Source organism: Suricata suricatta, chromosome 13, assembly GCF_006229205.1.
Source record: "Suricata suricatta isolate VVHF042 chromosome 13, meerkat_22Aug2017_6uvM2_HiC, whole genome shotgun sequence".
Taxonomy (NCBI): Eukaryota; Metazoa; Chordata; class Mammalia; order Carnivora; family Herpestidae; genus Suricata; species Suricata suricatta.
In genome coordinates, this window is record NC_043712.1 from 12681358 (window position 1) to 12707228 (window position 25871).

Sequence of the window (25871 nt, forward strand, 5' to 3'; positions counted from 1 at the left end):
CGAGGTGGGGGCCGGAGGCGAGGGGGCGGGGCTGCGAAGGGGCGGGGACCCCGGGGGGCCAGCGGCGGTCCCCTCGCCTCTACCCGGAACGAGGTCACGCCCCCACCCACCTAAGCTGAGTCCACGCCTCGCACCCTGTCCTGGCTTGACACCTTGCGGTCCCCCACCCGCGAGGTCAGGGTTCTCAGCCCCAGGTCTTACAGAGGAGGAAAACTAAGGTTCGGAGAGCTGGTGTGTAATCCGTCCTCCGGGGCCAGTGCCTGGCCACCTGGTCCCCTAACCTGGCTGCCTTCTCTTAAGCAAGCGACTTTCACTGACCCTCGGGGTGAAGTACCTTGCTTGCAACCTTGGTTGCAGCAGCAGGGGCACTCCAGCAAGGATAACCACCTCAAGGACAGGGTCCCTAGCACCTAGCTCAGGCAGGGGCAGAGGCTGAAGGGTTTGCAGAGTATCTCCAGGGCATGCGTCAAGATTTGCAGCCGCGTCAGAGGGAAGGCCAGGCAGCCTTCGATAGACGGGCTGCTGCAGGGCGCCACTCATAACCCATGGTGGGTAGGGGTCCGTTCCTCGGAGGCGTATGGCAAGCCCCAGCCAGGGCCCCCATTCAGGCCATTTCATTTGTCCATCTACCAGGCTGCGCTGCATTGAGAGGACAGAGCTGAATCCCATCCCAACTCCAGGAGCTCCTGGTCCCACGGAAGAGACACGGAGGAGGGCAGGGTTGAATACATCCAGACTGAACCAGGTCTCCCTTTATAGGTGAGGGAGGATCTCAAGTTGTCCAGGACGTGGAACCACGGAAGGCTAAAGGGAGAGGAAAACTCAAGGAAGGTGGGAATCCCCTAACGGAGGAACTGAGACGGGTTCTGGGGGTCTCACCCATCCCCGCCTCAATTCCAGGTGATAAAAGGACAGAAGTGAATGGGCTACTAACTCATTTGGAAGTCACTGTTGTACACAATGTGATCACCACATTTCATCAATCACACAATAAAAGAGGCTTGGCAGCCCCTCTCTGGCCCAGGAGGAGGGTGGACATGTACTATAAACATGCCCTGTGCTCGATCTGTCCATCCCTATGACCCCAGCACCCCAGTCATGATCGGTGAGCCGTTAGCTGTACACATCACCTCATGTCACCCACACAAACAAGAAAATAATAGAGAAACATCACCTCCTTCTGCAACTGAAGAAACCTCGCTCAGAGATGTAGGATGGCTTGCACAAGGACACACAGCTTGCAGGCCTGCCTGACGCCAGAGTTTTGTCCACAGGACTGCCCCCCTCCTCCGCCCACCCTCTTCGGGCTTTCCCTTTTCCTATCTTTCCACCCTTCTCTCCTCTCCCTCAGTCTCTCATCTCCATAGGAAGACCTAGCCCCGTGGTCACTTGTCATAACTCTGCACATCCTCCAGGGCCTAGCTGAAACACCAACTCGTCCAGTCCTTCTAGGCAGTGGGTCCAAATCCTCACTCTGCAGCTCAGGGTCACCAAGTACTCCAAGCAGCTGTAGTTCAGCAAATATTTCATAGGTGTGAGGGGCCGCAGGAGGGAGCCTCCTCCAGAGGGCAATCCCTAACGGGGAGGGACCACAAATGGTGGCAGGCCAAGGAACAGAAGGCTCACAGGGGACACAGCACGGAGGCAGGAATCTTGGCCTCCCGCAGGGCATGGCGGGAGGGGGAGATGCACCTGGCTAACTGGGGTGGGTTCTTCTCTCACAGGTGTTGCCAAGTCAATGCCTCAACGGGCTTGTACTTTTTCTTGGTTTTTATTTTCTACGCTGATGGAAATTTCACAATTTTTACACTTCTTGGGGTACGAATAACCACGAAGCATTTTTCACAATTTATGTAGTTCGTTATGTCACTATACTGACAGCTTTATCCTATTTCTGAGTTTGTTTTGTTTTTTAAAAAAGCATTCTTTCTTCTAGGAGGTTCAGCAGGGCGACTGTCACTCCTCTTCCTCACCCCCCCTCTAGGGCTACACTTAATGCTCCTCTGACAAACTGCCTCCTCCCTGAAGCCTACCGTCCTCCACCCAAACCAACCATGACCTTGGGGTCTCAAACTCTCATTCATTTATTCCTTTACATTTATCGAGAACCTACTATGTACTAGACACGGTAACCAAGACAGTCATTAACACTACGAGAAGGGCAGCAGTGTACAGGTTAACAAGAAGACTGGGGGCTCGGATCCGTTGGGAGAGTGATTCTTCAGGGGAATGGGGAAGGTTCCTATGAGCGCCCCCCCCTCACCACACCACATGTGCCTACCCTGGAGGACCTTCTATCCCCCCGAGGACCCAGCTCAGGGCTCTGCATATAGCAGACTTAGTAAAAGGGCCCATCGTCCCAGAAAGCCACAGCTGGAAGGGGACTCAGGTCCAGAAGTCTGTATATAAGGGCAGACGGGAAGGGACTTACCCAAAATCACATATCAAGGTTAATCGAAGACCACAGATTCCAGTTCCCTACTCTTCCCAGTCTCGTCGCTTGCTTACTGACCTCCTTTATGGGGTGGAGGGCCAAGGGTGACTTCTCACTCAGCCCTGGATGAAGGGAGATGAGCCTTTTCTCCGGTCCCTTCATGGGCAGATCCAGGGACATGATTTCTGGGGGTGGCTGCAGCTCCAAACTCAAGAAGCATCTTCAAGTCAGAAAATCTTATTCTAAACCCAAGTCAACCTTAGTGAGAGGCAGTAGGCAAATTGTGTCCCTTCTTTCAGTAAAACAGGGTTCTTTTAAAAAAATCTTTTAAATGTTTTTTATTTATTTTTGAGAGACAGAGACAGTGAGAACAGGGGAGGGTCAGAGAGAGAGGGAGATACAGAATCTGAAGCAGGCTCCAGGTTCTGAGCTAGCTGTCAGCACGGAGCCGGATGCTGTGTGATCATGACCCGAGCTGAAGCTGGATGCTTAACCGACTGAGCCACCCAGGTGCCCCTAAAACAGGGTTCTTGAGGTCCACTTTCTAGAACTGGATCTGACAGCTCAGTGGCCAAGGACGGGGAGCAGGGGGGCAGGCAAACCAGAGCTTAGGACCGACTCCACAGCCCAGCTGGCCAGAAGATGGCAGGCAAGGCCCAGCAGCAATCTGTGAAATGGGTTGAAGGGGTGCAGTGAGAAGAGATAGAGCTGTGGACCTTCCAGAACCGGACTCTGTCCCACCTTCTCCAGGAGGCTAATCATACCCATGGGCCAGCTGGAGTCCTCTCCAGCTTGTGATCGTATCTTAATTCAGACAAGCTGTGGGCAAATGACTGGCCTGCTCCACTTCAAGCCTCAGTGTCCCTATCTGTAAAATAGGCTAATGCTACCTACTTTATAGGTTTGTGGGAAGGAACGATCGAGAGACAAGATATCACCAGTAAAGCCACTAAACACAGTTGTTGCCAGCTTCATTGTTATCATTGCTGATGTTGGCGGTAGTACAGTCACCGATTTCTGCCCTGTGAAGGTACAAGACCACCCCCGGAGGGAGTCTGCCTCAGGTTCCCGCAGGAGCCTGAAGGCTGTCTCGCAGCAGGGACAGGTTGGAGTCACGCCTAATGAATGAATGAACAGCTTTGCAAAATGGTCCCAGAGTCACAGAATGTCCTCCAGTTTAGCGGTTTTGCAGGCTTTAAAGCAAGCACGGTTTTCTAAAGCAGCCTCACAGAGCCTCCTGATGCACCAAGTGTGCGAGCCGAGCTGGGGGCGGGCGGGGCTGCGCCGCCGGAGGCCGCAGCTTTCATTCACTGGAGCCGGAGCAGGACTGGTGTCATGTCTGAAGCTCAGAGAGCAGCCCACGCTCTATGCGGAGGGAGCCCGCTGCCTCCCCAGATCGGGTGTTCGGCCTCTACTAACACAGCCTGTAGCCATTTTCCCGTGTGCTTCCCAGACAGCTGTGCCACCGTACTGAGGTCAACTGAGGCCCAGGGGCTGCTGCCTGGGGGACTCTGCCCCTCTCTGTGACAGCCCGCTGTCCATCCCAGCTGATCCACGGGCTGCCCTGGGCCTCCATCTGGTCACGGATTCAAGGGCAGGCAGTCCCACGTGGAGGACAGAGGCCTGTGGGGTCTCTGGCTGCAAGGACCCGAGTTCTCGGTGGCCCCTCACCCCTGTCCAGTCACTAGGCCACCGTCCCAACATGTGGCCCCAGCCCGCCTCATCCCTTCCTTAGGATGTTCTGAGAAACTTTCTCAAGGGCCCCCAAGAATCCCAGACACATGATGTGTTCATTCACCCACTTTAGCCCATTCCAAGCGGGGCCGATGAGGACACATTACCAGTCACGGAGTTCCTGTCCTGCCATGGCACTGCCCACGGCACTCACTGAATGCCTCCCCAGGCCCAGGGAGGAGGCCCAGGATGTGGGCCTGTTATCAGGAGTACGGGGAAGATGCGTGCTTCCGAATTCAGAATGTTTTGGGTTTTCAGATGGGGGAGAAGTTAAGCCCCTCGCTGAAAGTAGCAGAGCTATCAGGTGGCCAAGCTGGGGGTTCTACCCCCTGGGGTGGGCAGAATGAGGGCCCTCTACACACATGCCCGCACATGGGCACCAAATGGCTCAGCCCCAGGCTCCAGGGACTGCAGGCCAGACCAGAGGAGAGAAGGGAAGTGCACTCTTCCTGAGCACAGCACTGTCACAGATGAGGCCCTGGTGGCTCAGGGAGGAGACACCTTGCCCAGGCCCAGCCTCCTCAGTCAACTAGACAGCACCTAGGACCCCAGGTTTGCACTCTGACACCACTGCGTGGGCGCCCAGAGGCACATCACCACTGGTCTCTGAGGCATCTTGGAACCTGAGTGTGAAGCACTGGGCACAGTGTCCAGCACACAGCAGGCACTCTTGTCAAGGGGGAGTCCCTTCTCCTGGCTCCATCCTCTGTTTGGTCCAGCATCCTCGATCCTGCCTTCAGGGCCTTCTCCCCTTCTAACAAACAGCCCAGGGAGCGTGCGCCTGACCAGGTTTTGACTCCCTCTGAGACAACACTCAGGATGCAGAACCCAGCAGACTCTCCCTCGGCCCCCGGCCCCGCTCCTCCTCCAGTGACCGTCTCCAAGGCCTGCACCCGCACAGAGAGCCTTCAAAGAAGGACACTGTTTTAACAGGTGTGTCTCTCAGTGTCTCTCTGCAGCTTTGCACGAATGCCAAAATCACACCGGAAAACACAGGAAAGGGAGCAGAAGACCCCATCTAGATCGGTCCACCTCTCTCAGCCCCAGGAGAGGAGAGCTGCTGGGCATACTGGCTGGCAGGCAGCCTCAACACCTCAGGCTCCAGGAAGAGGTCCTGCCTCCAGAGTCGCAGGGCAAGCTGGAAGGGCCCAGATCAGGCAGCCAGAGCAATGCCCGCCTGGCACAGAGAGCAGGAGGGCAGGAGGCACTGAGCAAGGCCGTAGCACAATCATGGCGGAGCCTAGGTGTCCTGCCTCCCCACCCAGTGCTCTTTGCTGTGCCTACACCCCACCCTTCAAGAACCTCTCAGGCTCCCCACATGTCCTCTTTCCAAGTCTCAGTCTTTCCTTCTGTATTATAAGGGCTGGGCTGGGTGATCACCAAGCCCACTTCTAGCACGGATATCTGGTGATTCTATAAACAGCTAAAGCCGGAGCAGCCGCCTTCCACAGCGGGGCTCCCAAGGCCTGGCACGCACAGGCCCAGAGACTTCTCTAGCTTTTCCTCAGTCCTTCAGATACACCGTTCCTCCTTCCCTGTTCCTGGGACTCTGCTCTCAGCTTCCTCCCCTGGGAGGCATGTACCATCAAAGAGGTCCCAGCTGGGGAATGACTCACTAATGGTGGCATGTCCCACATTGTGACAGGTGAGAGAGGGGAGGCATTTTAAGCCAGGATTAAGTCGGTGCCTTCCTGGTAGCCACCTACTCACAGGCCACCCTATGCCCGCATTACCCTCTGCAATCGCCTGCCAGTGCTCCTTTGAACATAAGACCTCCACACCCTGCTTACCCAGAGAAGGCAGCCAGACTACTTGGGCCACACAAAAAGAACCAATTACAGAGAGCCAGCAGGGGGCTGTGTCTTGGCACAGAAGGGTCACTCTTGCATTAAAATATTGCCAGAAAACCACGCTTAAACACGTTCACATGGAGAAATACACACACCCGAAGTGTACACATATTCAAAGGCATGCATGCATGAAAACACATAAGGGGGGGCGTGCCCACAAGGAAATGCATGGATAAACATACAAGTCTCCTCTCCACTACCACACACAGACAGACACACGTAAACAAATGTACGCACTGGCCAGCACACATACAAATACACCTATATAGTCAGGACACATGCAAATAAAGATACAATGACACCGAAACAAACTCACAGATATACATCCATACTCAGCTGTCACCAGGCACACACAGAATGACACACAGGCCAAAAACACCAGCCCATACAGACTCATATTCACAACAACAATAAAGCGAGGAGCGCTGATCATGGGTCAAAGGGGAGAAAAAAAAAAAATGCTGCTGCTATCGTAATTCCCCTAATGTATGTGCAGAACCTAACTTTGCACCAGAATCTCGGGATGTCCTATTTGCTTCTCCCGTACCCTGAAACTTGGCCTTCACAGCTCCCTGAACATGTGGTTCCTCAGAGTCTTACAGCCTGGCAGGTGGTTCCTCAGGGCCCCGCCCCCTCCTCAGGGTCTTACAGCCTGGCAGGTGGTTCCTCAGAGCTGGAGAACCCTGCCCCAAACATTTCTTCTACCGTCATCACACCTAAAACTCCACCTAGGTCCCAGGGTTACTTAGCTCTCTCGGAATCCCTGGGGCAGAGGCAAAGACGCTTCATCCCCCACCCAAGAGGCATGGTAGCAAAGGGTTCTACCAATTAATGACTATGGGCCGTGGGCCAGTGACCTAACCACCCAAGTCTGTTTCAGTTTCTGTAGAATGAGGACAACAGTAGGCACCTCCAGATTGTTGTGACAAGTCAGTGAGATCATGGATGTAAAGAATTTAGCCCATTTCCCGGCACTCAGGAAATGTTAGCTATCATCATCATGGTCATTGTGTTGGGTTTTATGGCTTGGACTCTGACCACCAAGGGCCACTCCAGCCATTAGCCGGAAGGAGAGAGCGGGAGTTTATCAAAGCAAACTGTAGAACCCAAATGTCCTTTGGTTCCTCCCCATGTGCTGAGTCCCAGAAGGGATGGGGTTTCTGCCCTCGAGGATTCCACCTAAAGAGGTGAACCTGGCCCTTCCTGGACACCCCAGGGGCCTCCTCACTGCTTTGCTCTCTCCAGCCTTGCCTCTCTTCCCCTATCCATTTTCCAAGGCCATCCAGAGGGATTCTTGGAAAAGCAGATCATATCCTGCACTCCATAGCTCCCAGGGCCTTGGGGGTAAAAGCCTAGCCCCTGGGCAAGGCCCCTAAAGCCCCTCATGATCCACCCCCTGGCCTCCAACCCCAGTGGCTTCAATGGGACTTTCAGAATTGCCAGCCCCTCCTGCCACAGGGCCTTGGCATAGGCTGTTCCCACTGCCTAGAATGGAGACCCCCCCAGCCCCGTGGATCCTGCACCCCCTTTAGTCTTTCCTCATATTCTGTCCTCAGGTGCCCTCAGAGTAGGCCAGGTCCCTCTGCAGACTTATCACAGTTGTAATTATACATATATCGATTTCATGCCTCCCTCCCTCACAGGATTGTGGGGACCATGCTGGCCTGGGTCCCCAGTGCAGGACACATGACAGTTATTCCTAAATACTTCCTGAACTAATGAACAAATACCTATGATATGAAAGAAAAAGGAGAAAGACCGAGAATATGCTCTGGGAAGTTTTTTTTAATGTTTATTTATGTGGAGAGAGAGAGAGAACGCCCGTGCATACACACATACACCTAGGCACATGCGCGAACTGGGGAGGGCCAGAGAGAGGGAGAGAGAGCATCCCAAGCAGGTTCAGCGCTGTCAGCACAGAGCCTGATGCAGGGCTTGAAAACGAACCGTGAGATCATGACCTGAGCCAAAATTAAGACTTGATGCTGAATTGACTGAGCCGCCCAAGTGTGCCCCTCTGCTCTGGGAGGTTTTCAAAGGGATTCCACTTGTGGTCAATCTGGATGGGTTTGCTGGAGGAGACAGCTTTTGAGAGCATAATAGAAACACTGAAAGTGAGGCGATAACCCCTCCCCCAACAGTGCAGAGCACACCCGGGTCAAGGGGCCCCTAAGGAAGCCTGGGAGGAAGGAGGAAGGGAGCACCCAGTTGGGAAGAGGGTGAGCATGTCCAGGTAGGAGGGGGAAACTGAAGACATGTGAGTGGTCCTCCTGCTATGTGCCAGGGCCCAGGATGGAGTGGCATCAGTGGACGGAAATCACGCACACGTTTCTGAGATTTCAGTAAGAGATGTGATAACCCAGGGCAGCCAGGGAATGACTCATAGCCCATAAATCCTCTGGCTAGCCGACACTTGCCTTAGCATCATACGCCAGTCCCAGAGGTCTGGACAGCCACAAACACTTCATCAGCGGTTTAAGCCCTTGGCCAGCCCTGACCCTGGAGCCGGGGGCTGGGGGTGGGTGGAGTCCAGCACTGAGGGCTGCCTGGCTGCAGGAAGCTGACTCCATCGGGGAGCCTCACCCCTGCAGCAGAATCTCTACTTTCTCCCACCTCCCCGGTCCAGGCCCTGCCTGAGGTCCCAGCACCAGGCCAGTCTTCCTGGGTGACTCACTGCCCTCAGGGCTTATTCCCCGTCCTGTGCTCTGTACTCTCTCGCATGAGGGAACACCTTCAGCAGAGGCCACCTGGCAGAGTGGCAAGAAACCTGTGTTCAGAGTCACGAAATCTGAGTGCAAGAACCCCGCTCAGCTATCACTAATAATGAAGACCATTCCAACACGTTAGTAAGAGTAAGCCAGGCGCACTCATTCAGTCCCAAGACTGAATATTAGAGATTCACACGACTTTCCTTGTGTCCTTCCCACAGCTCGATGTGCAGACGGGATGATGGAGGCCCAGCTAGATCGAGCAATGTTCGCAGGGCCACAGAGCCCCGAATTGGCCAAGCTGGGGTCAATCCAGACAGTCTGTGCCGGAGCCCAAGCTCTCCCATAATTCTATCATCACACGGTGAGGCTCTAAGCAAGTGCCTTAGCCTCTCTGTGACTCACTTTCCCCATCTGTACAGTGAGGGGGTGGTCTAGCTGAGGTCTAAATCCTTTCCAGTGTGGGCATGCCACTTTTCCCTTCCCTGGTGACCCATCTACAGGTAACCACCAATGGGGGGGAATCTTCTGGAGAGCACAGCTTTCAGGAAGGAAGGGTGTGAATGGCGGGGACTCTGGCTCTGTGCTGGACCACAGGGGGCTTCTGGGAAGTCAGTTTCTCCCCCTGCCCAGCCCCCAGGTACCCAGCTGGCCTGGAGTAACCCTGCAGCAGCAAGGCAGGGAAGAGGTGCCTTTTTTTCCCTGGACCAAGAGCCACCAAGGAGCATCAAGACCCCAGGGTGCCACAGCCCCAGAGACGAGTAAACATTAGTGGGAGGGAGAGGTGAGAAGCAGTGGCAGCCTCGTAAATCCACCTGAGTGAGCAATGCTTTTTAAAGCCCTTTTCACTACAGGATACAAAATGCACCGTTTTGGGAGAGGATTTTATAGGCTATTTCTCCTCCTGGGTGATTTACCATCTGCAGGCCTGGCTTACCTGGGAGTCCTGCCCCTGAGGGATCATGGGAACCCATGGAGTGGAGTCAAGGTCAATTTCACAACAAGGGACTGATGTCCTTGCCAGGGCTCTCTGGTGGTCTGGGTGACTTGTTCTGACTTCTCACAAGATGGGTGTCCACCTGGCCCCAAAGACATCCAGTGGGGCTCTCAGAAGGGACCTCTGCTCCCTACCCATCCCTTCCCTACCCTGCACTCACTCACCGATTCATTCTTTTCCTCTGTCTCTCTCACACACCTTCCCTGCACAAGCCCACACAGGTGTCCCCCACACAGGAGGCCCTGTCTCAATGCCCAGGGTTCAGATAAATCGGAAACAGTCTCTGCCCTTGAGAAAGCCACCATCTAGTAGATGGTTAAGTCCCAGGCTGAGCTCTAAAGCCTAGGGGAGGGATGCCTGCCGGAGTGAGGGAGCGCGGAGGAGGGAAGGGGCTCTTACTGCAGGGAAATGGCCTGTGGCCGGACCGGCCTGTCAGAAGGAAGGCACCGAGGCTGGGACAGGCCTGGTGGGCGGCGGCTGGGGATCCGGAGGCCATCTAAGGTGCTGGAGCAGGGCAGTAATGACCGTGGCTTGTTCTAGGCATTCTTTAAGCAATTCTACGGGAAAAGTAACTCCTCCCAATGCAGAGCCTTGTATCGAAAACAGATGTCATTGCAGCCACCTCCAAAGAGGGCCTCCTGGCTTTGGAAACAATTCCCACCCGAAGACTCAGATATAATTGTGTCTATAATCCAACCCAAATGCCACTTGATGTGACAGAGGCAATTGCTTTATTTTCCCATGAGGGGGTGGGGAAGTGAAGGCATCTGAGTGCTTCTCCCCGCCCCCCCCAGAAGAGGGCCTACAGGGACCACAGGGCGGGAAGGGATGTGGGGAGCTGTCCTCTTCTGTCCTGAACAGACACCTTTTGACGGTTGAGGGCCAGGCTAGCTGGAGGCAGGGGCAAGACAAGATGAGGCAGGGAAATGGGGAGGCCTGGGTTCAAACACCAGCTCTGTCCCCAGTTGGCTATGGGACCTGGGACAATGCACCTTCCCTCTCTGGGCCTCAGCACCCTCATCTATAAAAGAGAGAGAAAAACACCACCATTGGCAGAGGCTGGGTTGGTGCTGTGGGCCAGGATCTGCACGAACATCAACACTGCACCAACAGCAAGGGGCCGGCAGAGCTGAGATCCCAACCCCCATCGGCAGGACTTTTGGCCCAAACCCGGACAACCACCCCACCTCTGCCGGAACACCTGCCTGGCTCCTTTTGGAAATACTGGTGAGGATGGAACAAGACACCGCGAGCCATCAAGGGATGACAGCGGGAGTGCCTCTGGTAGTCAGCCTGTTGATGGCAACACCCAACAGGCTGGCTGGCCTCAGCCTGGGCCTCTCCTGCTGCTGGAAGGCTGTGTTGGCCCCAGGCCTTGCCCCATTCCGATGTCCCTAATTAGGACCCTCTTTCGGGGGTCCCTCAGCGCTCTGGCTGCCCAGGACCGAGTCAGCTCAGCCACCAGTGCCAGGCCCAGATGCCCAGAGATGCTCCTTGATTTGAGTTGTTTCCTCCTCTCAGTGGTGGGTTCAGCCGGTCCCCTATAGCCCTGAAGGGGGGGATCACACAAACCCCAGGGACTTCCATTCTCCTATGGGAGCGGCTGCCCAGGCGGCCACTCGCTGCCCTCTGCTGCCCCCAACTGGCGGGAGACGGCCCTGCGCAGACACCTCCAGCTCCCTCCATCTGTACTTGCCACCTGGGAACTTTGTCTCCGGTCTCTTCGGGATCTCTTTGCCCACTTCCACCTCCTGGTGCCAAGGCTGAGCCCTAGAAGCTCTGGGGCAGCAGATGATGGGTACAGAAGGGAGGGGTTTGTCTGATTACCTGGGACTCTGGGGGAAGGTGTCTGCCAGGAGTGAGCCCCACCCATCAGAATAGGGAACAGAGGATGAACATTGACTGAATGCCAGGCATTGGGCCCTCATAGCCCCTCTGTGAGTGAGGGGCTCCTGTGCCCATTTACAGATGGGGAAAGAGGGGCTCAGAGACCTGCGATGATACCATCACTTACCGGGGCAGGCAGCCTGCCTCCACTCCCAGGCCTGACTTCAGGTTCAGGAGGCTCCAAGTAGCCCCTCACCCCATACCTCTGTTCCAAAGAGCGTCCTGGCCCACCCTGGCTGCCCTGGCCTGCTCTTGTGCCTGGGCGGTCCTGTGATAACATTCCCACCTCCTGAATGGCCACCTCAGGAAGGGAGCCGCTTCCCGCAGAAAGTGGACACGGACCAAAATGATAGTAATTTTCCTTTTGGGTCTGAACAGTTCAATGACAGTTAGGCTCTCTCCACGGCCCTCTCCTCTGCAGAGCACTTTCCAGACACCGGGCTGGGAGACTCCAGCTCCCAAGGCTCAACTGAGGAAGGTATTGTGAGGGGCCCCATCTGTGGGACCCCAATCCGGGGCCCAGCGCTATTGCCCCATCACACTGCACCGTGGCCACATGGCTGCCATCCCCACACTGGTTTGGGGGCCACAGATGTGTCCTGTGTAAATGTGCGTTGAGAGGGGCCCAAAGCAGCCTGGGGTGGCGGGGGGAGCCCTGACAAGAATTCCAGGCAAGCCTCCCCTCTCGGCCGTAGTTCCGCGACCTGTGCAGTGACAGCGGTGGCTCGTCTGATCTGTAAACCCGACCAGCCTTTCTGTCCACCACCCCGATGTCTCACTAGAGTCGCCCCCGCTGAGAAGGGCACAAATTGGAGGCAGAGAGGCAGACCAGGAGGTGGCAGTGTGCGATGGCAGGAGCCATCAGAGGCCTCCGGGGACCTCCGGACCCACAGATGCCCATTCCCTTAAGCCTCTCTTCCCGGGAAACCTAATGGAGGTGGGGAGAAGGACTCAACTGCTGGGAAGAGAGGGATGGAGGCAGCAGGTGTGAGCAGCACTGAAGGGGGGCGCGGACACAGAGACACCTGGGCTCAACTCCTGGCCCTGGCCCAGACAGGCTGTGTGACTTTGGGCAAGGACCCTCCCCTCTCTGAGCTCCAGGCCTTCCTCTGTACAGGGAAGGGTTCATGATCCTTTCCAACAGCTTCCACGGCGGTGCGGAAGGGTCCCTCACAGGCCTGTGTGTTCATGTTCATGGGCCTGGTACCCTGTGTGTGATGGGAAAAGACAGCTGAAACCTGAGGAGGCGCAGGGAGGCTGCAGGAGGGGGGAGGGGGGTGCCGAGCTGAAAGTCCACACCCCAGAGATCTGCTGGATCCACGCTCACCCGGCATCGCCTGTGGCCCCAGAGCCTTTACCCACTCACTATCCTCTCCAGGGCCCCCTCCTTCGTGTCTCCAACGCACCCAACACTCTAATCACACAGGGCCGTTGGCTGGTTCCGATTCACTTCATGTCCCCCAATCGGAATACTCTTCTCCCTTTGTTCCTGACAAACTCCTACACATCCCTCAAAACTCAGCCCCAAAGATGCCTCCTCCAGGAATTCTTCCCTTCCGTTACTAGCCGACGGTACCCCCCTCTTGTTCTGGGTTCCCACGGCACCCCAGCCACACCTCTATCACAACACCCAGGGTGTGCACAAATGAGCATCCAGCAGAAGCAGATGCCTGAAAGGAACTAGGACCCCCTTCCAGAAGCATCTGCAATCAACCCGCGACTGAGTTTATCTGCAGCTTCCGCCACCCCCCTGGGCCTTCCCCTCCCTGACACTTCTCCTTCTCCATCTTGCAAAAAATAGCCCTGAGACCTAATTTCAGCTAAACCTTCAAACACGATTCTCCACTTTCAACTTCCCGAGGAGGAATCAATTGGCTGTCAAGTTTCCCAGAGTCTCTGCCACCTCCCACACCCCAGCCCTGCCAGCTCTCCTCAAGGTCGGTGGGAGGGGGTCGGGGCAGAGGAGGCAGGAAGGAAGGACCCAGCCGACACCAGGGGAGGAGGGGTCTGGGGAAGGTGGCGGGCTGAAGGGACCCGCGGGGAGACAGCTAACTGTCACCATCGCCTTCCCGCCGAATCAAACCATGAATTCCTCACATGGAGTGGCCGGTGAGAAGGGGGGACATGTTATGGCACTGAGGATGCCTGAGCTTTGGGAAGGGAGATGGGACCATGGGGAGCCCCAGACCCAGTCTGACAGTGTGCAGATATGGGGCCCCAGCTGGCTGCCTGCCTTCTCTTTCTCTGACCCTCTCTTCCTTCCAGTATTCCCTACGGATGCAGAGAAAACAGATCTGGGTTTGAATCTTGGCCTCAACATCTCTGCGGAGCCTGAGAGCTGAGGGCCAGAGACGGGCAGAAGGTGGTCCATTTGGTCACCTGCTTCCGGCTCCCTTCACCAGGGTCCTCCACAGCTCTCAGGGCACACCCCAGCCCGCTAGCACCGTGTGGTCCTGGCGGCCCACTCCCCACCCCCAACCCCACCTGTAGATAGAAGGAAGTCATACCAGATGGGCAAAGGTTCCGTATCTTGCCCAGGTCACAAAGCTGATATGCGGCTCAGCCCTGAGTCTGCTGACTTTTCAGCTCATTCTTTTCATTACTACATCAAATTATTTAAGCACCCACTATATGCCCAAACCACATGTTGCCTTACAAAGTCCATATGCCTCATTTTAGAGAAGGGTAAACTGAGGACCAGGGTCACATGATCTCCAAGAAACAGAGGCGGGAATTGCACCGAGCCCCTGATGCCCTGTGGGGTGGCTGCAGTCCCAGGGCAAACCATGAAAGGTTAGGGCCACGTATGGGTACAAAGAGCCCGAACACAGAAGTGCTCCCAGCTGAGTGGTGACCTTGGACAAGGCCAGCCCCTCCCAGGCTTTAGTCTTCACTGGGGAGGCAAATAGAATGAATCGGATAGAACACAGCACGTTGATTCTCCATTAAATTACATGGTTGCAAAAGGGCACTTCTGTGAGAGGGGGTGACATCCTGTCACCCGAGTTTCGAATGGCAGTGAAGACACCAGTTATTCAGGTACCTCCTGTTCGGTGTCCCATGTCTCCCTCAGGCCAAACCATGTCCCCCAGGTCCCCTCGGGGAGCTATGCACTGCAGCAGTCAGCCAGGCGCAGGAGGACGTGGCCTGTGGCAGCACATGTGAGCAAGTGTAAGCGGGGGCAGGAGAGGAGGGGGTGCATCTGGTCCTTCACAGGGTCCGTCCCCAGCACCCACGCCAGGCTCACTTTCCACCTTCCCCCAGATGCCCTGTCCTCTGCCTCCACCTCAACCTTCCCCAGATCTGTACTGTTCTGAAGCCAAAAAGGGAAACACGATTCCAAGGATAATGGTGGATTTTCTGTACCGAGTGTCTACCCCGGCCCAAATGTGGGCCACGATGTGCCAGGACTCACGAAGGTCCACCACCGTCCTTCAAGGAAGGGTGGACATTCCACACGTTACCGATAAGGACACGAGGTTCAGAGAGGCTGAGTGACTAATGCGGTCACACAGATTACAGAAGAGTCAGGATTTGAACCCAGAACCCTATCTCTGAGCTCTGTAGCACCTCGGAGCTCCAAGCACAGCCCAGTAGAGAAACTCACACCCTTTCCTTAACTCCTCCACACGGAGAAGGACCAAGGTGCCCAGGGAAGGACACAAAACATGACTGTCCAACAGTCCTGGCACCCATGCCTAGTTCCATCACTCTGGAGCCGTGTGACACCGGGCAAACTATGTCACCTCTCTTAGCCTCAGTTCCCTTATCTGTGAAATGGAGACACTACTGGTCCCTCCCCTCAGGGTTGCTGTGAGAAGCGGGTAAAATGACAAGTGAACACACTTTCCACCCTGAGGACCCAGCTCGTGCAGGCAGGATGTGAGTCCCGGCACCTGGGGGTTCAGAGGCCTGGGGCTGGCTCTAACTCCTACATGGGTAACGGAGAGAAGATGTCACTACAAGAATGTCAAACCTACCTGCCAATTAAAGAGCTGCGGTGACAGCAACTTTAAGGTGTGAGGATACAGCTATCGGAGCAGCAAAAAAATGGGTGGGGGGACGGGCAAGGGGAAACACAGAGAGGTTCCGGGCGGGCACGGGGGCCGCGGCTGCCCTCCTCACAGCCGGGAGCGCGCACTCGTGCTCTGCCGTCAGAGAGGCTGCGTCTCAATCTTGGCTCCACCATTTAGTGGCGGTTGGAGCTTGGCTGAGTGACTTCCCCTCTCTGACCCTCAGTTTTCTCATCAGTGAAATGGGGTGATCAAAGTTTCAGCTTCAGGGCTGTCTTGAGGATTAAAAAAGATCACATATGTAAGACCGGAAGCACAGTGCATATGGCTACATTATTATTAGTCTTTGTTCCCTGAGGCCCCTGAAGGCTCAGCCCCAGCGGCTGAGGCCCCAAGGGCCCAGGGAAGGCAGGACTTGGCCTCAGCTCCAGTTGACGGATTGGAGTCATGGTCACACAGGTGTCAGCGTCCTTGCCCTCGATGCAGGTTGGAGATCATCTTCACCCAAGGGAGTGGCCCTGAATCCTTGCTCAGAACAGGCTCCCTTTCCTCCTTGCTGCTCTAGGCTAATTCAGAGCCTGGGGCTCACAACCACCTCTTCAGGGAGCTCTTTAAGAGCAGATACCCTGGCCCGCCGCTGGCACACTGCACGGAGATCTTGAAGGGGCCGAAGAATCTGTTTTGCAAGCATTCTTATGACACAGACAGACAGGACTGTCAGTTGCCCTGAGGAAAGCCCCACCCCCTTAGCTTCGCTTTTGAAGCTCCGTCTGACCCTGACTCAGCCTAGCTTCCCAGCCACCTCCCCCATCCTCCACACCCCTCAACTCCAGTCCCACCATGCATTTCGCCGTTCCACAAACACACCAGTTTCTAGTATGCCTCTGTGCCTTTGAAGCTGCAGTTCCCCCTACCTGGAGCTCCCTCTCTCACTGTCCCTGCCTACCCTTCCAGACCCAACTCATCAAGTCAGCCCCCAGGGCAATACCCTTTCCAATGCACAGGGACTAGCTAGATAATCCTAGCTCCCTGGAGCCCCCAAATCACACCGCATGGGGACAGCTGGGGCTGTGCCCTCTCTGTTCCCTCCACCCAAACCCCTCTTTTCCCTGCTTCCCCTAGGGCTGGCTCCTCCTCCCTCAGGCCTCAGCACAGATTTCACCTCTCGACCACACCACCTCAAGGAAGCCTTCCTGATTTCCTCTATCACAGCAGCCTGCCTTTCTTCACAGCACGTAGCTCGAACATGAGAATATCTACCTGGTGCTCTCTTGGCCACCTCCTCCCACTCAACCCCAGTCCCAATAATGGTGCCTGGCACACAGCGGGCACCCCATGAAAACTGCTGAATGAAGGAAGGCATGAAGTCACGATCAAGCATCCATCCAGCTCTGCTGTAGACCATGAGCTCCCAGGGGAAGAGATGGTGTTTGCTGCTTCTCCCTGTCTATACCTCTGTGGCGAACAGAGCACCGGACAGAGGGGTGCACGATGATATACGGTATTATGTGTGCTTGTCAAGGCACAGCGGAAGACAGTGAGTCAGAGGGTCCCTGCCTTCTGTCTCCGTAAAGCTGTTTGTTTGTAACAAAAAGGTGTAAACTAGCGAGGCCACTGAAATCAATAGCTAAGGTATATATACTGCACTTTGTTGATTCTAAGACCTCATCAATTTCAAGCTGCAGCGTTATTTTATGTGTCTTTCAGAAAGAAAAAAACACAGCAATTAAATTATGACAGGCTGCGGACTGCAACATGAGAGATATTAAAATGTTAAAATAAAAACTATGCATCTTAAGAGTCACGGAAACGTGGCGTGCGTGTGTGCATGCCACGCCAGGGCGTATTCCTCTGGCCTCGCACTAGACTCTCTCTCCCCGGCCAGCTTGCTCTGGACCCCGTGGCTGCATGGCTGTCTGTCCTGTCTGTCCCCTCCCTCAGGGCCGGGGCCCCCATGTGGCCCCCAGGCTGTGAGCCACCAAGAGGGGAGCAGCTGAGCGATCGGATACCTAGAACAAGGGAGGTTGGATGCTCTCCCGCTCCGTGAGGCTCCAGGAAGGGCGCCCGCGGGGTCACAGAGCGGCACCCCAGGCCAGGTGGCGATGGTGACACAGAGATAGTTACCGTGACCCGGAACGGCGTGGTGGCCGAGGGCTCCATGCTGGGGCTCTTCTCTGAGAGGCTGCCGGGCAGGCTGCGCCGGGAGCCCGGCCTTTCCTGGGGCGACTCTGTCAACAGAGGGAGAGAGAGGGTGAGGACAGGCAATCGGGGCCACTCGGTCGAGCCCTCCCATCATTTCCATCTTGGCCAGGACAACAGGTAACTGGCCGCCCTAAAATAGTGCAGCCACTGTGGAAAACAGTTTGGTGGTTCCCCCGGAAAGTTAAGGACAGAGTTACCCCATGATCTAGCAATTCTACCCCTGGACATACACCCCAAAGAACTGAAAACAGGGACACAGACACATATTGACTCATATGCAAATGCGCATAGCAGTGCTTTCAAAATGGCCAAGAGGTAGGGACAGCCCGGGTGTCCATCCACAGATGAATGGACAGCCGTTCACACAAACTGTGTGACACGTCCAGAGAACCGAATGCTGCTCTGTCATAAAAACCAACAGCAGCTCTCGTATGCCCTGCAGTGTGGGCGGACCTTGGAAACAAAGCCAGACACAAATGCTGTATGCGTCCACTTAAAAGAAACACCTAGAATCGGCAGATTCACAGAGATGGAAAGTAGGTTGGAGGTGACCTAGGGACTGAGGAGGCATTGCTCCATGATGAGTTTGTTTGGAGGGAGAGATGGAAAAGGGCGAGGAACGGGTAGCAGTGATGGTCACGCAACCACAAATGTATTTACTGCCATTAAACTGGACACTTAAAATGATGAAAGTGCAAATTTCATTATATACATATATTCCAATGCTTTTCTTTTAAAAAAGAAGTCTCCCCAAATCTTCAGTTCATCTATCTGGTGACATAATGAGCTTCCCGCCACTGGAGGTATACAAGTAGCCCCTTCAAACATGAGGATCTGTGATCTCTGGCTTCCAGTTCGGACCTTCTTTTCCAGCGGCCCTAAACTAGATGGGAGTGCAAGGGCTGGCAGGTTCCACCCAGGGTCAAGGGTAGCAGGCAGCTGGGTGCTTCAGCATCGCCTTGGTGGGGGGTTGGGGGAGGCCCAGGGTAGCCACGGCTTCCCACAGGTCAAGAGAAGCTGGAAATCTGAGCCCTTTAAAATATGAACTGTTTTGATTTCTAACCGGCGACAGCTCACTTACCACAGAGCTGTGGCCTGAGCTCTGCTGGGGCAAAGCTTCTCAGGTCAGCACCGCCCGCTGGGCACCGGCTGCCTCCCTGCCTGGGCACTGGCTGCCTCCCTGCCGGTGCTCCAGCCGTGGTCCGCCACAGAGCACTCAGGCGGTCCCACCCCCGGCCCATCCCGCGGCCCCAGCGGAGACCCCTGGTAATCCCTCTGCCCCCCTCCCCCCCGCTCTCAGCCCCTTCTGGCTCCTATAGCAACAGCCAGGCCAGGCCTCCTACCCACGCTCTCACTTGGCACACAGTGCGTGCCTCTCTCTCTCTCCCTCTCCCTCTCTCTCTCTCTCTCTCTCTCTCTCTCTCTCTCTCTCTCTCTCTCTGCTTGGCTATGGAACTCCTAACGGCCATGCCCAAGCCGGCGGCACCTCCACACCCCCAGCACCCTGTGTGGAGCCCGGCACGTGGGGGCTGCTCGGGAAAGTCCTGTTGGCTCGCAAGGAAGAAAAAGGACGGTGCAGAGCCTTCCCTGGGGAATGCACACACACAGGGACGCATGCTCAGCAAATGCACACGCACGCCCACATCTATGCAGACGCTCCAGTGTGGACCCGTGCAGACTCGTCCCCAGGGACACACGCATTCGAGGACGGGTAGACATGTGCACCTCTGCAGGATGGATGATGGGGACCGAGCTGTCCCAAAAGGCAGAATGGCAACGCCTACAATTTCTGGCCCGTTCTCTCCACGTAGCCAGATTGGACAGGGGTCTCCAGAAGTGTGGAAGGACAGAATGGAGCCCATCACCCCCGCCCCCCAGGATAGGCTCCAGTAATGAGCGCTGGCCAACAGCCAGCAGGCAATGCCCCCCTGGGCCTGGGGGAAGGGGGCCACCTAAGGGAGGGGTTCAGGTGAGCTACCAGTCAGACCTACGGCAGGGGGTGATACCAGGCCTGGATGCGCACTAGCCAGCCCTGGGCCACCTCTTCCGGAAAAGATTCCACTACTCAGCATCTCCCCAGCCCACTGGCTGCCATCTCTTAGGGCCTCGCTGCCTCCCTTGTGGAGCTACCTTTGAGAACCTTCTTCCCTCCTCCTCCACGGTCCCTGCTAGTCACACTCCAGGACACACCCAGTTGTTTGGAGGTTTCTCTAGGAAATCTCTTCTTGTGCTCTTCAGTCTACCTTCACCTCTACGCCCCACCCCCCAACACCTCCACCTGGGTGTCCACCATAACCACTGTGTCCTACCCATGTATGAGGCACCATGCTCAGCATCCAGAAGCCCCTCAGGAACGTCCTCTCCCTCCCCCCAACACACATCTCCACCGCCCTTTCTGGCCAGGAGGGTCATCATGGCTCTGGGCAAGACATACATGAGTCACCTGGGAAAGCGACAGGAGAGGCAGCTTTGCTGGGACGAAGCCTGATACTCTCTACAACATGCGCAGAACACTGGGTCTTGCCTTCTGGGTCTGAACCAGGGGGCCCTTGGAGTTGCTTGATCCAACCACCCATTGTGCAGATGAGGAAGCTGACAGCAGAGGAAAGGAACTTGCCCATTAGCTTCTAAATCAGCAGGACTAGAGCAAAGACTCTTTCAGGGGCTCCCAGAATAGCCTTAGACTTCAGTTCAGAAGCCCCACCCACAGGAGAAGGTAGAAATGCAGGAGGAGGCTGCAGGATGGGGTAGAGTCCCCTCCCCCTCCTGCACAGAGCAGCCAGGTCCTTCTCCCGGACTTCTCAGCCTCCCCTGCATGCCCAGCGCAGGGCCCTGCCCTCCAGGGGAAAGCGACAAGGGACCTTCCTACCTTTGCAGGCAGCTTCCACCGACCCCACTTCCCCATCCTCCACTTTCTCCACCCTGCCTTCTGCTCCAGGGGGCTGACTGGTGTAGAGCTGAGCTGTCCCCCAGCTGTAGCCCCCCCCCCCACTTCCATGAGGTTAGGCCAGCCGTATGGGCGCCCTGGCACCCTGGCAGGAGATGGGGGGAGGGGAAGAGTCCCCCAGTGGCTGCCTCCCTCCACTGACGGTTCCAGCTCCTAACAAGGTGACCCTGTCCCCCATGCACTCCCACGTCTCCCCTCCCTCAACCTCGGTAGATCATCCCTCCAGGTTATCACTAGCTCTGGGGCCCCGCACCCCTCAACCCGGTTCCCCACACCCGCCCACGCCTCCAGCCTCCAATCATCCCAGCGCTGCTAAGTGCCATCCGCTTCCTGCTGGGCCCTGACTGGTCCACCAGGTAGGATCCCTGCTCCTTTACAGAGGAGTGGGAGAACCAGACTAGGAAGGAAGCTGTGTCGGGGGGGGGGGGGGGGGGGGGGGGGGGGGGGGGGGGGGGGGCTTCAGGGCCAGGCTCTCTCCCCCTCTGACACCGCAAAGGGCTTTCCCAAGCCTGCCAGAAGCTTGAAACGCTAACAGTAAGTTCGTGGATCGCAGAGTTCTGAACCAGCATATCTTTACCTTCTATTGCTTATCGCGTACCCTAAGGGGTCCTTTTAGACACTTTTTTTAGTTCCCCCCCATAAAACTTTCATGCCACCTATACAGTAGCTATCTTTATGTACTGTACATATATTGGGCTTTTATACGGTGAAAAGGGAGAGATATTTTTTTTCCCCTTCCCTTCTGAGAACCAACAACTGTTTCACCTACTTGGGGCAGGATGGCCCCCCGCTGAGAAGGCATGTTCTGGACCCATTCAAACAGAATCCCCACAGGACATCTTGGACAGCTAAGGTGAGCTCCGCCTTCCAGATGGGGAAACTGAGGTTCTGTGAGGCAAAAAACCACTTCCTCTAAATTTCCCGCAGGGAGGAAGTAAGAGTAGGTGTTGAAGCCCCTTAAACTGTCCCCCTGACCACCCACACGGAGGACCTCAGAGAAGGCTGAGGGTGCCTGGAGCGTGGGGATGGGGAAGCAGGCAAGGCTGGCGCTAGGAGACAGGATGCGGCCTGGCCTCTGCTGTGTGACTCCAGGCAAACCCCTTTCCGTCTCTGAGCCCACGATTTCTCAATCCAGTGAGTGTGGAGGGGGTCTTGGCAGGGACTCTCTCTGTTCTCCACCACCAAAACCAGAGCGAAGACAAAACACCAAATCTTTCTTTATGGAGAGTTGACCGCCGTCCCCCATCCCAATTCTGCCTGTAAGGGATCAGAGTCCTTGACAAACACAGATGCCCGGGGCCTTTGATTAAGTGGTGCTTGTTTTCTAGTTTGGGGAAGCGGACACTGGGAATAAAATCGGTTTCATTCATTCATCCTCAGAGGTCTGAGCAATACAGCTGGTGCTGAGCAGAACCCGGAGACCTGAGGGGACCTAACACAGTGTGGCGTGAAGGCGACATCCCTAGATCTTTGGCGCACTGGTCCAGGAGTCTCCTCTCAGCTCAGACTCCCTCTGTGACCTCCACATGACCTCACAGCTCCCAACCTGCAAAACTAGGCCACCAGCTGAGCTGATCCCAGATGCCCTTACCACAAGGAGGTCAAAAAAAGTCTCCATTTTCCCAGAAGCGCCAGGCTGTCTTCCCGTTCTTGGAAGCCCCGGCCAGAGACATGCATTTTAACCTTCATGTGTTTGCAAAAAAAAAAATAATAATAATGAAATAAAATAAAATCGGTTTCATTCAAATGCTACTGGCTTGGTTGCCATGGATACCACCTAATCATGAAGGATGACTGTTACTTGTTCCCATGGAAACACGGAGGCCTGAGGAACATCCTGTAATTTCAGACAAGACACCAAATTTCAGTTGTCGGGTTGTACTGCCCAGATCTTAATGTCTAAAAACAGGTAGAGGCATTGCCCTCTAACACTCACATCAGGAGAAAAGTAGTTGGCGTGAGTACAGAAAAAGGAGACGAGAGAGAGGTGTGTGGGTGTGTATGTGCTGGACCTAAACAGTGACAAGGAAAATGCAAATCAAAACTACCAGTTACCATTCCCCACCTTTCAGATGGGCAAAAATAAAAAAAAAGAACAGTGACCCCCGTGTTGACAGGGATGGGGAGGGCTCTGGGGAGTGGAAAGGGTTTGGAAGACCACTGGACTAGAGAAAACAGAAACTGATACGCACACGCCCTAGGACCAGAATTCCCCCACACCCCCCACACGTCCAGTCTAGATTGATGCCTCATCCTTGCACGTGGACATCTGCACGAAGATGCCTCCTGCAGCCCTGCTTGCAGTAGCAAAATATTGGGAGCAACCTAAATGTCCACCAAGAGGGCAATAGATGACCCCAGGGCAATCATTTGGCGGAACACTATACAGCAAGGAAGAGGGTACGACTCCAGGGGCTCTGTCCACGTGACGCACAATGGCACTACGAAGGATCCAGTGGTGTAAGATCAACAGGAAGCACACCCAGAAATATGACGTTGAGTGAAAAAAAGTATGCTGTCGAAGGGAACAATGGAATCCACTTACATGCCTTTTTTTTAATAAGAATGTTCATAACATTTGTAATAGCCAGAAACCAAAACAACAAAACACCCCTCTGTAGGCAGATGGTTAAACGGTGGTCCATCCACAAGGTACGAGGCTGAATGATGCCCCGCCCCCTTGCCCCCCACCCCCCACAAGAAGTCCACTCTTCTTCCTAATTCCCAGAACCTGAGAGTATGTTACTTTACATGGGGACTTTGCAGACGTGATCAAGGTTACGGAGACGGGAGTTTATCATGAATTATCCAGGGGGAAACAGTCGTAAATGCGGAAGAGGAAGGCAGGAAGATGAGTCAGAGACATGCAATGATGACAGAGGCAGGAGACATTCTGAGCTCGAGAGGAACGATGGAAGAAGGGATCACAAGCCAAGAAATATCTAGAACCTGGGAGCACTCCTCTGTTGACAGCCAGCAAGAAAACGGGACCCCAGTCCTATGACCACATGGAACTGGATTCAGCCAACGAAATGGATTTTTTGAAAGGAACCCAACCTGCTAACATCTCGATTTTAGTTCTGCAGGACCATGGTAGACTTCCAACCTACAGACTGTAAGATGGTAGATCTGTGTTTGTTTAAGCTGCTAATTTTTTTAAGGTTTTTTGTTTGTTTGTTTTTTAGTAATCTCTGTACCCAACATGGGGCTCAAACTCACATCCAGAGATCAAGAATCGTGAGCTCTTCTGACTGAGCCAGCCAGGCACCCCTAAGTGCTAAACGTTAATCTGTTGTGGCAGCAATAAGAAAGAAACACACATACCATGAAATATTACACAACAATGAGAAAAGAACGCACTAATAGATTTCCACAACTTGGGTGGGTCTCAAGGGCATTATGCTTAGGGGGGAAAGCCAATATCAAAAGGCCACGTAGTGTCTGATTGCATTTATATGGCATTCTTAAAGTGGCAAAGTTCTAGAGATGGACAGTTGAATAGTAGTTGCCTGGGGTTAGGAATGGTGGGGGAGGGGGGTGGGCAGGTGGGTGTAGCTATAAAAGGGCAGCACCATGGGGCACCTGGGTGGCTCAGTCGGTTAAGCATCTGGCTTCGGCTCGGGTCATGATCTCACAGTTCGTGGGTTCAAGCCCCGCGTTGGGCTCTGTGCTGACAGCTAGCTCAGAGCCTGGAGCTTGCTTCGCATTCTGTGTCTCCCTCTCTCCCTGTGTCTCCCTGACCCTCACCTTCTCACACTGTCTCTCTTTCTTTCAAAAATAAATAAAAAATTTAAAAAAAATTTTTAAAGGGCAGCACCAGAGATCTTTGTGGTAACAGAATAGTCTGGTGTCTTGATTGCAATGGTGGTCACATGAATGTACACACGTGATCAAAACGGCACAGAATTATACGCACACGGTACCAAGTCCCAGAAGGGGAGGGAAAGAGTGGATGAACACAGCCGCTGGCATCCAGAAGCTGACCTGACATTCACAGCCACGCCGTGTTAGTCTCCTTCCGGACATAAACAATCGAATAGGGTCCCAGCCTGAGACAAGGTTACCATGATAAAGTGAGACAAAACAAGGCCACTTCATAATTTTGTCTAAGCAACTGACAAAAGCCAGGTCACCGCACCGCCCGCAAAACAGCAAACACCCTCCTGTGTTGGCTAAAATGACTGCTGCTTCTTGACAATGACAGCTTTATTATCATCATGCTTGCCTCCCCCCCACCCCCGACCAGAAAGATAAATTTTGAGATAACCTATCAGAGAAGTGGCCGCTTTCTGGTAGCAGCCACGCTAGAGCGAACCCCGCTTCCCGAGACTTCCCCAAAAGCACCCAATCAAAGCCCAAATCCTAGGGCAGGTTGTTTTTCCCTACCATATTCGGACTGAGGTGCCCTGTGGTTCCCAGTGGTATATGTTGTCCCTTGATGCCACAATAAAAAATAAATCCAACTTGTCTCGCTAGAGGTGTGCTCCCAGGGGATTTCTGACTGGAGGGCATTGATGCTGAAAGGTAGTGTATGACAGTCACGTGAGATGTAACCATCAGGGGAAACCAGGTGAAGGGTACAAGGAAACTGTTCTGCACTCTTTTTGCCACTGCCTAAATAGCTGTGATCATTTCAAAATGGAAAGTTAATAAATAGCCTATTTAAAATATATGGAGTCAAGGCTGTGTGTAATTAATTGAGATTTTCCATCCCAAGAAACTAATTGCAGAAATATATTGGTATCCGGTGTTACCTAGAGAGAGTAGCCAGCGATGTAGAGGCAAGAGGCACAGAAATATAAAAATCACTGCCAAGACTTACCCTCGACAATGGAGGCGCAAGTACATTTGCTATGTGATTAAACTAATACGATGTTTTACCTTCTCTTTGTATGTCTGTGTATACACTCATAAAGAAAAAAACCCCATCAACAGTACTCAAAACATTATATCGAGGTTCTCTTTGAATGGGATGGGCTGTGGGTAGGAACAGATGACTGTACCATTTGCTTAATGAAGAATAATTCAGACTTCCAAACACTAACAGTAAAATTAAAATATACATGGGCGGTATAATGATTCAGTACGAATTGTGCCTC

At 54.5% G+C, this 25871-nt stretch overlaps 1 protein-coding gene across 1 annotated transcript in view; it reads right to left on the minus strand.

Moving 5' to 3' along the window:
* Positions 1-2899: 2899 nt before the first annotated feature.
* Positions 2900-25871, minus strand: part of LOC115276356 (disabled homolog 2-interacting protein-like) — a 37510-nt gene continuing 14538 nt past the window's right edge. The window contains exons 2-3 of the mRNA XM_029920364.1: positions 17748-17851; positions 2900-3101 (exon numbers count right to left, since the gene is read on the minus strand). Coding sequence (XP_029776224.1) covers positions 2979-3101; positions 17748-17851 — 227 coding nt within the window. The 3' untranslated portion in view covers positions 2900-2978. The remainder of the gene's footprint in view (positions 3102-17747; positions 17852-25871) is intronic.